The sequence below is a fragment of the Coffea eugenioides genome, chromosome 1 (assembly GCF_003713205.1).
Source record: "Coffea eugenioides isolate CCC68of chromosome 1, Ceug_1.0, whole genome shotgun sequence".
In the NCBI taxonomy this organism is placed as follows: domain Eukaryota; kingdom Viridiplantae; phylum Streptophyta; class Magnoliopsida; order Gentianales; family Rubiaceae; genus Coffea; species Coffea eugenioides.
In genome coordinates this window covers 7,758,209-7,774,875 of record NC_040035.1, presented here as the reverse complement: position 1 = coordinate 7,774,875, position 16,667 = coordinate 7,758,209, and the positions used below count along the sequence as shown (strand labels likewise).

The 16,667-nt window shown below is 32.1% G+C and overlaps 1 protein-coding gene across 2 annotated transcripts; it reads left to right on the top strand.

The window, feature by feature from the left end:
• The first annotated feature begins 1,909 nt into the window (after positions 1 to 1,909).
• On the top strand, positions 1,910 to 7,087 carry LOC113752341 (delta(12)-acyl-lipid-desaturase-like). 2 transcript variants are annotated; one of them, XM_027296460.1, is made up of 2 exons: positions 1,910 to 2,022; positions 5,667 to 7,087. In XM_027296460.1, exon 2 carries the CDS (start codon positions 5,703 to 5,705, stop codon positions 6,846 to 6,848), a length of 1,146 nt encoding a protein of 381 aa, XP_027152261.1. In that variant the 5' UTR covers positions 1,910 to 2,022; positions 5,667 to 5,702; the 3' UTR covers positions 6,849 to 7,087. The 2 variants fall into 2 exon arrangements, with proteins under 2 accessions (XP_027152261.1, XP_027152267.1); XM_027296466.1 differs by lacking the exon at positions 1,910 to 2,022 and adding an exon at positions 5,444 to 5,582.
• Positions 7,088 to 16,667: the final 9,580 nt, after the last annotated feature.

The window sequence follows — 16,667 nt, the reverse complement described above, 5'->3', positions numbered from 1 at the left end:
TTGCCATCTACTATCTTAAATAGCGACTTTAAAATCATCATCTGAAAAGGTGACTTTGAAGTCATCAGTTTAATTAACGAAATCATTATTTTGGAAAGAATTCAAAAGTTTCATCTAATTTTGAAATTTCCAATAAACATCGGATTATTTAGGGAAGAAGCCCTAGCCACAATGCTGTTTCACAACTCTCTTTAAATAGAAAAAAAAAAGAAAATAAAATTTGAATGTCCCAACTCTCTTTAAATAGAAAATAAAAAAGAAACTAAAATGTTTGTTACTTAACCACCAATTGTAACTTTGTGAGCTCCAACATTTTGAGATCAATTACCTTTCTTACATAATGAATTATTCTACTTTCTAATTGTGCCTTGTAAAAAGGACACACTTTATTTTGTGGAATCAACTATTGCTCTTTTCCCACCACATACTTTTTTTTTTTTTTTTTGTTGAAACAATCCTACCACAATCATTTTTTATCGAAAAAGAAATTATCCAATGATAATTAACGGAGGAGGAGAAAAAAGCTTATCCCCCACCAACATAAAAATCCCCTCGGAGCACTCTTCTCGTATAATGCCAGAGACAAAATTTTTCATTGGCACATCAATCATGACTAGATTACCACTAATACTTAGGTTAATTGATTTGATTCGAGGGAGGTAATTTTGGTACCTTAATAAAAAAAAAAAAAAAGTATTGTCGTTTCACTAGACGAGGTTGTTGCTGTCGGCATCACTGAGGCCATCTCCTACCTGCGGTTGTTGCTAAAATCCCCATTGTCGTTTTATTAGACAAGGTTGCGGTGGAAAAAATGGAGCATCCAGTATAGTACAACAGAAAAGCTCGTCACCAGATAGATCTATTAAATCTTCTCGGCAAATTTCTCAAAAAAAAGGAAAAAATTCTTGGCCAAATTGCAGTCCAACTTTTATGTGTGTTTCCTCTCTCTCTCTCCAATATAATTCATTTGTTGAAAGAGTTTACGTATAAAAAGGGATTTAAAATCGAGATATTTCTAAACGATAAACACAAATATGAAATTTCAAAAATTAAGAAAGTGGACCATTTTTAATTTATTTTTGTAATTTAAATCATACTCCATTAACTCATTGCAACTCATAGCTTTACCTTTAATCAAGAAATATTACAAAATACATAAATTTTTAATTTTCCCCAAATAACAATAATTAATGACACTTCACTTTTCTTAGCATTTTCATTATTCTCTTTCTCATATAATTTTTTAGATTGATATTATACAATAAATGAGATAGTGGGAGTGACATGATAAAAATTCAAAATTCCATTAGTAATTTCCTTTCCAAAAAGCAAAAAAAAAAAAAAAAAGGCCTTCCAAATTCACTATCACATAAAAGTTAACTCATACAATTTTGGAAGATACAAGAAAACAAATCCAAAGAGAAGATGCTATGAAAACTAAAGAATAATTAAGAGAATAAAAGAATAAAAGTTAAAAAAACTAGTAATTAGATACTTTGTGTGGAAGGAAATATTCTGCCAAATATGGCGAATGCTCTTTTTACTCTCCTAACGAGGTGGCACACGTGTTCCAAGGCATGCAATTAAGCAGTCACGTGTGAAAACCATTGCTTCGCCACTTGCCCATTTCGCCCCGACGAGTGTACGGCTAGCTAATATCTCTCTGTCTCATTTATTCCATGCAAACCCATTTTCGTCAATTCACACTCAGCCCAAAATCTCAATCCTCTATACCACACCCACCAAAGACCAAACTCTTCCAAATCTCAGCCGTCCATGGAGCCACGTGGTATCTCAACCCAATCAAATCTTGTCCGTTGCGTTCAAAGCATGCATGGAGTGGGCCCCACTCCTCCAGCCTTTATATTAAGAGCCTCAGGTGAACGAGAAAAACTCAGAAAAACAAAAGCCTCTCTCTTTCTTTCTCTTTTCTGTTTCTTTTGTTCTCTTCACAGGAAGAAGAAGAAGGCAAGAGGGCAGAAGCTTTCAAGCGAAAGCGTTCTCTCAAGAAGCGCTTTTGAGGTACTTTTTTTTTTTGTTTTCTTATCTATAATGTGTGTAGATATTCATTTATTGATGAATAAATGCACCTTCTTGATTTTTTGCAGTGATTTTTTTTAATATGCATGTCAAATAATTACTCTTTCATTAGATAATTAATACTTTTATCTGCATTACCTCCTTCATGGGTGGATCTCTAAATTTAGATAATTTCCTTTTTTTTTTGTTTAAAGAAGAAAATTCATCTGATTCAAGAATCTTTCTTTCTTTCTTCTTTTTTTGTTTTTTAATTCTTCCCCCCTTTATCACTTATATATTTTGTAGTGGCTATGAATCTGTGCAGCTTTTTTGGAAATTTTCATACTTATGAATACATTTCAACTCAAACAGAAACATGCAGGCTGATTTTTAGTATATGTTTGTATGAATGCATGTGAATTTGAATATTCAGAAGTGTTGGACGGCAAAACAATGGAATGGAAAACGACATGTTTGAAAATGAAACTGTGACGGTTTTCTGGCTGTTTTTCTTGCAGCTGGCTGATAGAAAAGTGAAACAAAAGTTAAAATTGCTGGCTACATTATTGTCATCATTTTCCATCTTTTTTTTTTTTGGGAGAGAGAAGCGGGGGGGAGGGGCAAGAATGTACTTTACTATTTGTAATATTACACGTCTATGGTTGTTGGGGTTTTATGATTTTTTTTCTTATTATTTTTTATTGTTTTTTTTTTGTGCTTTGGAAGTTGTGTTGCTTGTTTATGAATGGATGTTGGGATTGTGATGATTTATTGTTTGATTTGTGTAAGTTGCATGTGGGTCCTTTTGCTTTGGAAAGAAGGATTCTTTTTTCTTTATCTTTTTTAATGACTGAAGCAGAAATTGCGGTTAAGTTTGCTTTTTTGTTTACCGAGCAAATTGAATAGAAGTTTGTTGTGCTTTAGATTTTTATGCATATAATATTATAGAAATCTAAACACCCTTTTTGGCTGTTAGCTCAAAGCTATTATTGCTTTTCATTTTTTATTTTTCCAGTGAAGGGTAAAAAAAAAAAAGATAGTAAAAAGTTAAAAATATATGAGATGGAGGAATTATAAATGAATTTAACATTCATCATTCGAAATGTTAAGTCTTTGTATACATTTTTCCAATGCCATAATCAACCTTATTAAAATCTCCTACAAATTATGCTATTACACAAGATTTTCCCTTCTTTCTGATAAGCTTTTTTTTTTTCTCCTGTCATGTGCTAAGACAAAAGAAATTGATCAAAAGGCATAACGAACCCCTTTTAGGATTTGTCACTAGTGTAATTTCCCTTTTCCAGAAGAAAGGGAGGATTCATTGACCAAATTAATTATTAATACAGGGGAATATCTGTATTATTGCAGCCAAAAAGTTGGGTGATGGGGTCAATTAATTATTATTGCTTTGAAAAGATAAAAGATAACCCTCGTTTAATGTTTTGATGAATTTCGTTACTATCTATGCATAGAAAAAAAAATGAAAAGCACGTTTGAATCAAGTGTAGCTTGGAAAAACCATTAACAAAATGAAAAGCACATTTTCAACTGTAGCTTGAAAAAACCATTCATTAGTCTTTCAGGCGATGGAAGAATATGTCCAGATTCAACAGCCCCTTTTGAGATTTGAGTAGTCTCAAGGGGCAAAAATTTCAACCGTACACGATTTGTCTATGGGATTTACTACGATACTTTAGGCAAACATTGAATTGAACTAAATTTTAAACAATTCTTTGATGAAGTCTGATGTGGTACCTATGTCACAAGGGTCCATTCTTGGGCACTTATGGCTACCTTGTCTTGTATATATTCATAATCTGATTCGTGCAGGCCAAATAATTCATCTTTGTCATCTCTGACACACGAACCATATTTGGAAGAAAAAAAAATGGAAGTAGGCATTTGTTGGTAGAAAATCAATCTTGGGCGGCTTTGAAACATGAAATGGTCCAAATTCTATGTGAAATTAATAAAGAATGGAGTTCTTGCCAGATGATTGAGGTATTAACTTGTAATATTTGTATTGGCCGTGTAGGAAAATCTTTTGCGTGTAATAGTCATGGTACGTGTGAGGAAAATTCTAAATCCACTCCGTCTTGATTTTTCTTATGTTAGATCTTTAGCGTGGACAGACTTTATACTCAAACTTATAGGCATAGTAATGCAGGACTATGATTTTTTTAGTAGATTGGAGGTCAATACTCATGTGTTAATATCTTTGTATTAAATGCAGTCAAGCCAACCGAGTTGTTTTGGATTAAATAGTGTGAAGTTCTATCTGTAAGCTGAAGATTTTGACTTTCATGCTGTATTACAGGCAGACTGCACCATTTTTCTATCTGATTTGATGTTAGAATTGATCGTATCATAAGTCACTGTGTTAAATTTTTGCAATTTATTTAACTTTTCATTGAGTTCTTGCATGTTTATCATGCATCTTGCTTACCTAACTCTAATGAACACTATTTGGAATTGAATTTGGTTTTTTAACATTTGATGAACACCCTTAGGTTCATTTGTTCTCATGAAATTAAATTCATCGAAAACATCAGATCATTATTTACCTATGATTAGGTACATTACGTTTTTTTACTGAAAAGAAGTGTTGAGAGATTGCTTATACCCATCCCGAATGACAATTACGCTTGTTCTGTATTTTGTTCATAGACAGTAATTATAGAAGAAAACTTTTTGTATAAATTCTTGACTTTTGCTTATTGGATTGATTTTGACATCTTGGCTGCCTTAGCTCACAGCCATTATAGAGAATGTGCTTCAATTACGCAATTATTTTTAGACCAGACAATAGAAATCTTCTCATTTGCACTGTCATTAGCTGGAAAGAATGAGCATGTCTTTCTCCAGGCTGAAATGAAGAGATGTTGAAATGTATGGTCACTGCTGAGTCTCTGATGTGCTAAGATGTGTCCCACAGGAAAGAAAGAGTTCAGTTAGGGACTTAGGGCTGGCCTAGTACTAGTGTGTCTTCTTGATGGGCAATAGATTTCTTAGATCCTATTAAAACATGATTGGTGGAATTCCTGGTACATTATCTGACAGCATCATTAACATTGGTGGTCCCTGATCCCTTTTGGCATGTATGGTCCTTTAGTTTTTGATAGAAGAAGGGTCCTTAAAACTGCTATTTATGGATGACAGTCTTTGCACCAGAAGAAGTTATAAGGTAGAAGATTGAGGAAAATTTTAGTGGCCACCAGTATGAATCTCTGCCCAAGGGATAGATCAACACAATAAGATTTTTTACTCCATGAGCCATTCAATGAATTTGTCACTTTCTTGGATTTGCCACAGATAAGGAAAAGAGAAGCTACAGAGATTAAAATAGAAGAAAGTACTAATATTCTGATTAAATACTATACTCTGTCTCAGAATCTATTCTTTTAATACTCTGGTCACATGGAAATTTTGCCTAGACCATTCAATAAATCTGTGGTAACTAGTTTTCCTTGACCATATCCCCACGAACCTGTCTAATGACTAATCGTCTTGATGTTCTATTTAGCACAAAGATAATTGAAGTGATTTGATTGTAATAAACTGTAAGCAAAGAATGTTTGTAAAAAGTATGTAATCATTCCTTCAAGCTTCTCTGCTATGTAATCATCCACATTGTCCATTTTCAGGTGTGGTTATTAAGCAGATAGGGCATTGTATCAGCAATGGGAGCCGGAGGCCGCATGTCTGCTGCAACAACCAAGACTGAAGACAAGAAAAACCCCCTCGAAAGAGTCCCATACTCAAAGCCTCCGTTTACCGTTGGTGATATCAAGAAAGCCATCCCACCTCACTGCTTCAAGAGATCGCTCCTTCGCTCATTCTCCTATGTTGTTTATGACCTGACCTTGGTCTCTCTGTTCTACTACATTGCCACAACTTACTTTCATCTCCTTCCTTCTCCATACAACTACCTTGCCTGGCCTGTGTATTGGATTTTCCAGGGATGCGTTTGCACTGGAGTTTGGGTCATCGCCCACGAGTGCGGTCACCATGCATTCAGTGACTACCAATGGGTGGATGACACAGTCGGTCTTATCCTCCACTCTGCGCTTCTGGTCCCCTACTTCTCGTGGAAGTACAGCCACCGTCGCCACCACTCCAACACTGGATCGCTCGAACGTGATGAAGTCTTTGTACCAAAGCCAAAATCCAAGATGGCATGGTATTCCAAGTACTTGAACAATCCTCCAGGCAGAGTCATTACCCTGACAACCACGCTCACTCTGGGTTGGCCCTTGTACTTGGCTTTCAATGTCTCAGGCAGACCATACGACCGTTTCGCATGCCATTATGATCCTTATGGCCCAATCTACAATGATCGCGAGAGGCTTCAAATCTACATTTCTGATGTTGGTGTCATTGCAACATCTTATCTGCTTTACCGTGTAGCAATGGCTAAAGGGCTAGCCTGGCTGATATGCATCTATGGGGTACCATTGCTTATTGTCAATGGCTTCCTTGTTTTGATCACGTATCTGCAGCACACTCACCCTTCATTGCCACACTATGATTCATCTGAGTGGGATTGGCTGAGGGGCGCATTGGCAACTGTTGACAGAGACTACGGCGTCCTGAACAAGGTTTTCCATAACATCACCGACACACATGTGGCTCACCATCTCTTCTCAACAATGCCACATTATCATGCAATGGAGGCAACCAAAGCAATCAAGCCACTTCTTGGAGAATACTACCAACTTGATGGCACTCCATTTTACAAGGCAATGTGGAGGGAGGCTAAAGAGTGTATTTATGTTGAGCCAGATGAAGGAGGCAAGGGTGTTTTTTGGTACAAGAACAAGCTTTGATGAGATCATCCGATCCTGATCAAAAGCTAGTAGGCTGTGCTATTATTATTATTAGAAATATAAAAGAAGTAGCTTTCTTTTGCTCTGATCAAATGCATGTCTAAGTTAGTGTAAAATTACCTTGTGCCAATAAACTAATAGCCTGAGTTTCTTGAAACTCATGTGGTTTTTGTTTATCTTCTACATTGTGGAAAAAGATTTAAAGCTAGTCCATCTCAAGTACCACCAAGTCTCATGTTTATATTGGTTGTTGATTGAGAGAATTATTTTCGGTTGCTTCGCTGGTTAATTTCTACTAGTGAAGTTGGGCTTCTAAGGCGCATCTCTTGAGTTTGACAGACAAGAAAGTTTTTGTCTTTCTCAGCTGTTTCTATTGCTCTTCCTGGCCCAAAGACTTCCTTGTCTAATTTGGGAATTTGGGCCCAAATACCAATCCCAATTACATGACATAATTACTTTGTGTATGTATAACCCCACAAATGATTTTTATATATTTGAAAATTAATTATTATATAATCATGGGAAATTCTACCATTCCTTTTGGTATCATACCCATGATTGTAATCTAATAAACTCTTATCATATTATTCAATAATTTAAACTTTGAAAATTTTTTAGCAAGTTTTATATAGTTTTTCTTAAAATTTCTTTTATAAGATATTTTTCCATATTTAGAATTCTTTAAATTTATTTGACGGATTTCACCCTAGTATATAGACTTGAAACAGTTAATTAACATATTGACAATTAGAGGCATGCACTTATGTTTTGGGCCTATAAATGTTTTATCTACTTTTGGGTCTTTTTGGAGCTTTGCCGTGTATATTATTTTAATTCTTGAGATTTAGAGTTTCTATTTTTCATTTTTTTATAACTATATATGTTTAATGATGTAATTTCAGATATTAGTGTAGATTTTAATGAATCATGATATTTCATAAAAAAAAACTAAATCCTAATTGTAAATAGTATAATTATGTCGCAAATTTCGATCAATGACTACTTTCTGGCAACATTCAGTGACGATTCTCAATGGCGACTGGAATTCTTAATTCTCAAGGGGAAGGTTTGAGAGAGAAATATTATGGCCTCGTTTGATAAGTGAGTTTTTTGAATATTTGTCTAAAACTTTACTGTAACTTACTGTAGAAGTTTTTTAAAAAAATTTTGAAGTGTGTTTTTTTTTTATTAATATTTTGAAGTGCATAGTTTAAAAATTTTGAGAAGTTTTTTAAAATTACTGTAGTTAAAGTTTTTAAAAAACTTGTAGCAGACAAACTTAGCAAAAAACTTATTTGCCAAACAAGGCCATATGTCTACACCATGCAATCATTTCAGCCAGTAATTGGTGGTGATGACTAACCACTAAAATTTCACTGTAACGGTGACTCTAATTCTTGCAAAACCAGAGGAGGGAATATGAGGCCTCACAGTTCAACCCGAGAGGTTAATTAATGAATGCTACTATTAGTGATCACTGATTTAAAATATAAATACATTAAAGATAAATAAGTTGATCTAGATAAACCTTGACCCAATCCATTTTAATTGGGCTAATTAAACGTTAGAGTCCCTAATATTCACAAGACATATGGATTTGGTGAAAGAATTTTTAACCAATCTAAAAGACCTGGGAGGGATGAGTTGGTTTGTATCGGGGGAGGAAGTAAAAATGAGAAGTTTTAGATTCAAAATCTCTTACTTAGATTCAAAAAAAAAAAGAAAAAAGAAAAAACCTATCTAAAATGCCTCATCCGTAACAATTAACTTGATTGTAACATTAGTTAAGTGTATTTCAAAAAAAAAAAAAATTAATTAAGTGACCATAAGTTTCATGATTCGACTCTCGAGGCATCCCTGTTTTGAATTAGACACAGTACTTGTCCGGTAGTGGATAGAACTTCTTTTAAAAAATAACATTCACCCAGTAATCAGCATTTAGCAGCCAAGCAATATTGCCATCAACTGAAATTTTGTACGTCTTTCTAAAGATTTAGAATCTAGTATTTTCCTCTTTGAACAGTTTATTATAAGTGCTTCATATTTCAACTGCATTTAATCTTGTTTATTTATGGTTCATTAAAAAGAAAATATAATAGCAAAAGCTTGTTCAAAGATTCTATTATTTTTCAGTAAATGAGTTTTATCTCAGTCTATATGTTAAAATTATAAATTAATTCCGAAATGCCTCTGAGTCTATTCTATGTCTAAAGTACCCATTTAGGTGATTTACACGAAAAGTGATTTAATGCATTTGAACATACTTGAAAGAATTGAGATATAATTTCAATATAAAGAAAGGTAAGCTTACTAAAAAGTAGTGACTGAGAAATTCTTTGTTTGAGTAGGAATGATTTCTACTTTTTACTGGATTCTCACAAAATATGACAAAACCAGTAAGGTTGAAAAAAAATTAATCAATTAAGGTAAACTTTTTACATAGAGAATCTAGAAATTTTGGAAAATAATTAATAAAAAAAACAAAGTTAGTTTAAATTAGTATTTTGAATAAGACAAGAAAATTATTTAGAAAGAGCGATAGTTGCCGTAGCATGCAAACCATCTTAGTTAAGAAAACTGTTAAAAATTCTTAGTAGTTTGCCATAGCACACAAACCATCTTGTTAATTATAATAGTTTGATTCTACCGAAAACTCCTTCCACCAAACCATTTAGACATCATGCATACTATACCTTACACCCCTAGAATATACCTCAAAAAAAAAGTCCCGTCAAATATAGGTTTGACAACCTCATGGTACAAAACTATAGCTAACGTGCCTAATCAGCACGGTAGCAAATATTTTTTTTAAATGCACGGTAGCCTGTAGCTAATTTTTTTTTTTTAAAAAATCTAAGCCTGCTACCGTGCATACAGTCAGCACGGTAGCAGGCAGCCTTTTGAATTGGTGCATACGCCTGCTACCATGAGTTTTTTCAATACTTCCATGTTAGGATTAGTTATTAGTTAGAATTTGAAACAAAATTATATTTTTTGGGAATTGGTTGGAATGTGTTCTTATTTATTAATAAGTTTTTGGTTTATACCACTGCCAAAACGTATAAATTCAAATTACTACTGCTAAAAGAAAGAGATTTTATCCGTATGTGATAATTTTATACATTTATTTCACTAATGTATCTTATTCAGCTGGTTGGTGAGAATATTTAACTAGTTGAGAACATTATGTACTTGAGATGTGGAATTTAAATTTCCAACTATTTAAACACAATGAAGTCAGATCTCTTGCATAATAGAGCAAGGATTCGACCATGGCAGTGCTGCCAATCCAAGAACAAGGTGCAAGAAATATTGCAACTTAAAATTTGGCCATTTCTGGCTCAAAAATTAATTTGTAAAGATGAATTGGTAATCAACTTATAAAATGTTTTTACACAATATCACCTGTGTTTCTATAGTAGATTATTTGTAGAAAATTTTAAAATAGTGTTGCAGTAGTTTTCGTGATTTGATGTACGTAAAATACAAATTTGATTAAAAATAAAAAAATAATTAAAAAACATGTCAATAATACAATCAAAAAATATTTTTAAAATAATGAAGTTCAGGTTTGTTTGGCTTGTGAATTAGTCTCAAAATTTTATTTGTTTGCATCATTAACACATTTTTAATCACCTTTTTATCGCACATACATCACATTAAAAAAGTGCTAAAGTATTTTGTTTTCAAAAAATTATCCCAAATAATCTACTATCCAAACACATTCAATGTAAAAAATTTTAATTATTGTTCATTATCCATTTATTTCTTTAGTGTGTATTCTGTTGTATTTGTTTGCATTAAAATCACCTTTTCGCATAATTGTAAGTGTTTCAATCATTTGATTTCAGTCACAATAATTGCATAGCCTCTGATTTAAGCCATTCCAGCAAGAGAGGTGATTTTAAAAAGGCAGACCCTGATAGTCAGCAAGAGAACCCTGATTTTAAAAGGCTGATCCTGATAATTGCAGGCGAGCCTTTTTTTTTTTTTTATTAGAAAAAAGGCTGCATGCTACCATGCACAGTCAGCACGGTAGCAGGCTGCAATTTAAAAAAAAAATTAACGATTTAAAAAAATATTTGCTTTGTATCATAGGTTTGCCAGACCTACATTTGACAAATTTTTTTTTAAAAATATATTCTAAAAAATTAGCGCCTTAGAAATTAGCCCCTACATGGGCGCCCTTTGAAAATGCAATGAAGCTTTGTTGATCGCCCTCTGACGCAGTCACGTGACAATGTATATATTTGCTTTGTATCATAGGTTTGCCAGACCTACATTTGACAGAATTTTTTTTTTTAAGCATATTCTAAGAAATTAGCCCCTACATGGGCGCCCTTTGAAAATGCAATGAAGCTTTGTTGATCGCCCTCTGACGCAGTCACGTGACAATGTGTCAACAGGGCCTCTATTATTAGACGTGTGATCATTATATAGACAATAAAACCTTCAATTGATTTATGATGTTCTTATTTTGTGTTCTTAAAGTAAAAGATAAATACACAAAATATAATGGATGGACCCACTATAAATATCAAACACTACTATCATCTATCTCCCAAAAAAAAATTTAAAGCTTTACAAATAGCTAAATACTGGATATATCTCTAGTTTTGTGTTCAGAACCTAAAGTTATTGGATTAACTTTTTATGCACGTGTAGTGATTTTTTTATATTAATAGTTATGAATGTATATCACATATGCATGATTTGAATTTCATATTTGAATTCATATTATATGGCATGATCTAAAATTGTTTGTGTAAAAAAAAATTGTGCACTAACAATGTATGGAAAACTTATTCTAAGTTATTTACTTATAAGTTTTCTCTATTCTTTGCCAATAGAATAAAGGACAAGCACATAAAATGGAAGGGTATATCTACTATAAGTTTCAAATATTATCATCCACCCACTGAATTAAGAAAGCTTTAGCGGAGGAAATTCGAACTTTAGCAGATAATTTAAACACTTGATCCAAATCTTATCGTATGCATTTATGGTCCGTTTTCATGGAATGACACAAGATTGGATTAATTATCCTGTGTCATCTCATGTTCGGTTACATTTTATACATGGGATTACACAAACCATCTAACCGAATTAATCCCCTATTCATGGGATAAAATAATTGCATCGGGGAAATGATATTAGTCATTTTGAGATGACTAACAGATAGAATGATAAAATTTTAAACTAATTTATCCTAACAAAAAATACAAATTTATACTCTTATAATTATAAAGCCGTACTCCTACACGATAATATAATATAAATGGACTAATTTGCCTCTATTAATTAATTTTGAAGTTTTTTTGACTAATTTGCCCCTACTACGAACCTAACAATATTTGAACTAATTTGCCCTTATGAATGATTCAAATTCATACTAACTGTAACCATACTCTCACATAATAATATGATAATAAACAGACTAATTAAGCCCTACTAATTATATTAACATTTTTTTGACTAATTTGTCCCTATCCATTATTTTAAAAATTTTGACTTACCCCTATTAATTAATTTAAAATTTTTGACAAATTTGCCATACTAACATCATAATAGAAAGACTATATTACCCTTGGACTAAATTACCCTTACTAATCTTATTTTCTAAACCAAATTCTATATAAATACATAATCTTATCAACTGAGCTTTGCGAACGGGGACTTTAATAAGTTCAAATTCAGTCGAAAGAAAAATCTACTATATTAGCTGGAGTTTGGCTCATTTAAAACTCTTAAATGAGTTAGATTTTAATCTTTAACTCTAATGTAGCCAACACTCAGTCCGTTATTTAATTGGATTTTAAATTTCAGATTCAAAAACTTGGTCAAAATCTACTTTTAAGGGCCCGAATGGACTAAGTTTGAGTGAATGCGAATTTTAATATATCAAAAGCAAATTTTAATATATCAAAAGCCTTGATATATAATTCGAGAATGAGTCCTCCTATTTCATCCGATCCGTGAACCAAACGGATCCTTAGGGTACAAAATAGAGGAATCCTAATCTTAGTTAAATTGATCATGATAAAAGCAAATTAAGTTGTGATAAGTCCATTAGGCTTTGGGCTTACAGGTAGGGTCAATGCAACATCGGGCTCAAATTGATTTCACAATGTTCATCTAAGCAATAATAGATTGATGGATTACATATTTGTTCACAATGAACTATGTGGGTCAGTCCATTGATTGAAGTTCTGTGGGTTTCCTAAACAACGTATTACCCAAATTGCATGCAACATCCTAGACCGTCTCTTTTTAAAACTATTCCACTCCAATTGTCTCCTTAACCCATATGTTTTGGGCCATAAATAAGGTCTCTTTCCAAACTGGAGTTAAGATCCTTTTTTTGGCAAAATGGAGTAAGACTTGTGCATTCAAATTTTCAAATTTTAGAGAAGCTCCATCAGATTTTCTCGAGAGTTTTCTCTTTTAAATTCAAGTTTTAATCAAATAAAAAAATGGCATTTGGCATGATTAAATTCAAGTTAAAATTTAATCTAAGAAGCGGCTTTTGTTCCTGGATTCAAGTTCAAGTAAAATCAAAACCCTACATATTTGAAAGCTTGAAGACTGAAGACTCAAGTGTTCAAGGCAATGCCATCAAATTTGCCATTTTCCATGCTTAGGTTGTAGAAGTTGCCTTTCTAATCGAAGAACAAGGTTTTTAGCTCTTAGCCCTTCAATCATATTCTTTTAAAGAGAAGAATTTGAGGAATATCTTTCTTGATTAGAAAGCTTATCTAGATTGTAACCCTTTGTTTTCCAATCAACTGATCCAACGTTCGTGCAAATTCAAAATTTGTTGTAACTTATTTCATTGTATGCATATAATTATAGGCATTGTATTATTATAAAGTGTTGAGAAATACATAAAGTACTTCCGTTGTTTATGTTTTCTTTGTTATGGTACAGGAATATTGTTTAAAACATTCATCACATTTTGCCAAATAAATTTTTTTCATCTTTCACTTTTAAAATGATAACTTTACGTCCTATACAAAATCAAGTCGATAAATTTTGATTCCAACTTAGGTTTTTAATCAATTTTTACTTTGAATTTATCACGTAACTCATACATTCTTTTTTTTTAAGGGTTAAATAAATGACCTGATCTATATTTATTTTTATCTCTGAAAAAATGGATCTGATCCGAATTATATTCATTTTTTTCCTAAAAAAAGAGATTGGACCCAATCCATATTTACTTTTGTTACTAAAAAAAGTGCAATTTGATTTCTTTGTACACCAAAAATAACTACATGCATGTCACATGGTGATTTCATGATAAAAAATAGTCGAAAACTTAGGTTGAGACTTAATTTTACTAACTTAAATTTGTAAGAGACGTAAAATTATTATTTTAAAAGTGAAAGATTAAAAAATTTATTTGACAAAATATAAAAGATATTTTGAATGATTTTTTCTTGTATTAACAAAACAGGGATCTAGAATTTCTACTTGAAACACAGCATCGACTAAAATTTGAATCAGAAAATATGGTGGAGTCATTTGAAAGAATGCAACATGGTGGATGTCAAACTGACTCAATTTTCAAACACTTAACTGCAAAGATGACAGAAGTTGTGACTAGGAGTCAGATGCCGCTATAATTCCTCTCTAACTTAGACTGACATTAAGCTGGATATCTTCTTCTTCTTCTTTTTTTACAACGTAGAATTTTTATACCCTAATCTAGCATAATTTAAAAAATATCACGTAACTAACACATTTCTATGCCTCGCATAGATTTGGAACTAGTTTTAAATGACTTGAACGATCCAAAATAATCATTAATTCATTAGATGCTCCCAGAAAACAGATTTGTAACTTTTCTTCTATATCCGAACACCTAGAGAAGAAATCAAGCTAAGAAAAATCTCTTTCAAAATCGCAACATCACAAGTACGTCTCTGTAAATTTTGTATTCTCTTTCTTTACAAATTCCAATGACTGAATCCCATCTTCCTTTGTTAAAGTTTTTGCTTCGCCATGTACCACCACAATATGTGATTTTAACTCCCAAAAGAACTTAGTCCTTCAAATCGACAGGGTAGAGTAACATTTTTTTCCCTTTTGTGAAAAAATTTTTCTTGCCACTAGAAAGTTCTGTACGCAACTAAAATACATCAAAGAATTTTATATAGATATACGAAACGTAACTTTTGAAAGAATGTGAAACTAACTTTTGCATTGATGGAATCAATCATGACTGCAGCAGGTGGATAATTTTATTTGAACAAATTATGGCATTGTATCATGAAATAACGTAATTATGGCAAGTGGATATTACGTGATTATGCTCAACTTAATAGGACGACATTGGAAAATGAATTAAGTTTGAGAAAATTCAAAAGAATAGGTCATCAAATTTCAGATTTGCACTTCTTACTTCTAAAATGATCCATTTTGGTATGAGGTCTTATTTTAAATGGTATAGTTTGGTACCTCAAATATTGAAAATAGACCATTTACGTCCCAAAAATCATTTTTCAGTTACATTTTGACATTGAATTATAATATTGATATAAATTCAGACAAAAGCTCGAAAAACAGTGTGTGAAGTACCTAAGTTTAGTCTTTGAGTTCTAATGTATTATGTCAAATTGAATTTGTCAAGCTCAACAGAAAAGTAAAGCTAAAAGACACAATTTTGTGTCCAAAATGTGATTTGCGGTGTCTTGGGGTTACAAAATATTGTTTTATCATTATAACATATATTTGGCAAATTTTAGGAGATTCATAAATTGTTAAAAAAATTTTGTCCAAGTTGGTGGCATTAAAACTAAGGCAATTCCTAGTTTTAATTTATCTTCAAATAGTATCAATTGTAACTTTTATAAGTATGTTATTGCATATTTGCTTTAGCTATTTCCCGTGAAATTGTGGTTGAAAATGAGTTTTTAGGATGAAACTGGAATATGTCGTTCATGTGAGGGACTAAAAAGGTCAAAAACCTCAAATAAAGGAACCAAAATGTTTCAGTTTAAAAGTAAGGGACAAAAAGTATAATGATGAAGTTTTGGGGACTAGATTTTCAACTTGCTCTCATTAGGTCTTTACACAAACTTGTTGTCACAATGGCAAAAATTAGTAAATAAATTACAAGGAAATAAATAGCTATTTTCGTGAAAATGAACATTATTGGCCTACACTTAATTGGTAGGAGATACAGTGATAATTTTTTTAGGCAATTGAAGTGATAATTATCCCTTGTAACATATATTTCCAAATTTACCAATTGGTGTTGCGATTGTATATGTTACATTTGTCTTGTACTCACTCCTTCCCAAAATAATTGTGGTTTAGTGGAATCTAACTTTTTAAGGAGATATATAATCATATAATGGATCTGTCTAATGGGTGCTCATGCATAGGCATTCATTAAGATATAATTCAAGTGTCATAATTTTAGAAATATAAGATTAATTAGGAAAAATAAATAAATATAAGAGAAGGTAGGCAAGAAAAATTAAGAAAAGTATATAAATGCAAGGAAAGGTAATAATTGTTAGTATGTGTATATATATGATAGGTTAGATGAATGTTAGGTATGTTAAAAAATGCCCTTGAGGCACCCATAAATTATTAAAAAAAATTTTGTCCAGGTTGGTAGCATTAAAACTAAGGCAATTCCTAGTTTCAATTTATCTTCAAATGGTATCAATCGTAACTTTTATAAGTATGTTATTTCATATTTGTTTTAACTATTTCCCATGAAACTGTGGTTGAAAATGACTTTTTAGGATGAAAATGGAATACATCATTCATGTCAGGGACTAAAAATTCAAAACCCTCAAACAAAGG

What these genes read in the sequence shown, in the direction of transcription:
- LOC113752341 (XM_027296460.1), top strand. Translation starts at nt 5,703, where the DNA reads ATGGGAGCCGGAGGCCGCATGTCTGCTGCAACAACCAAGACTGAAGAC.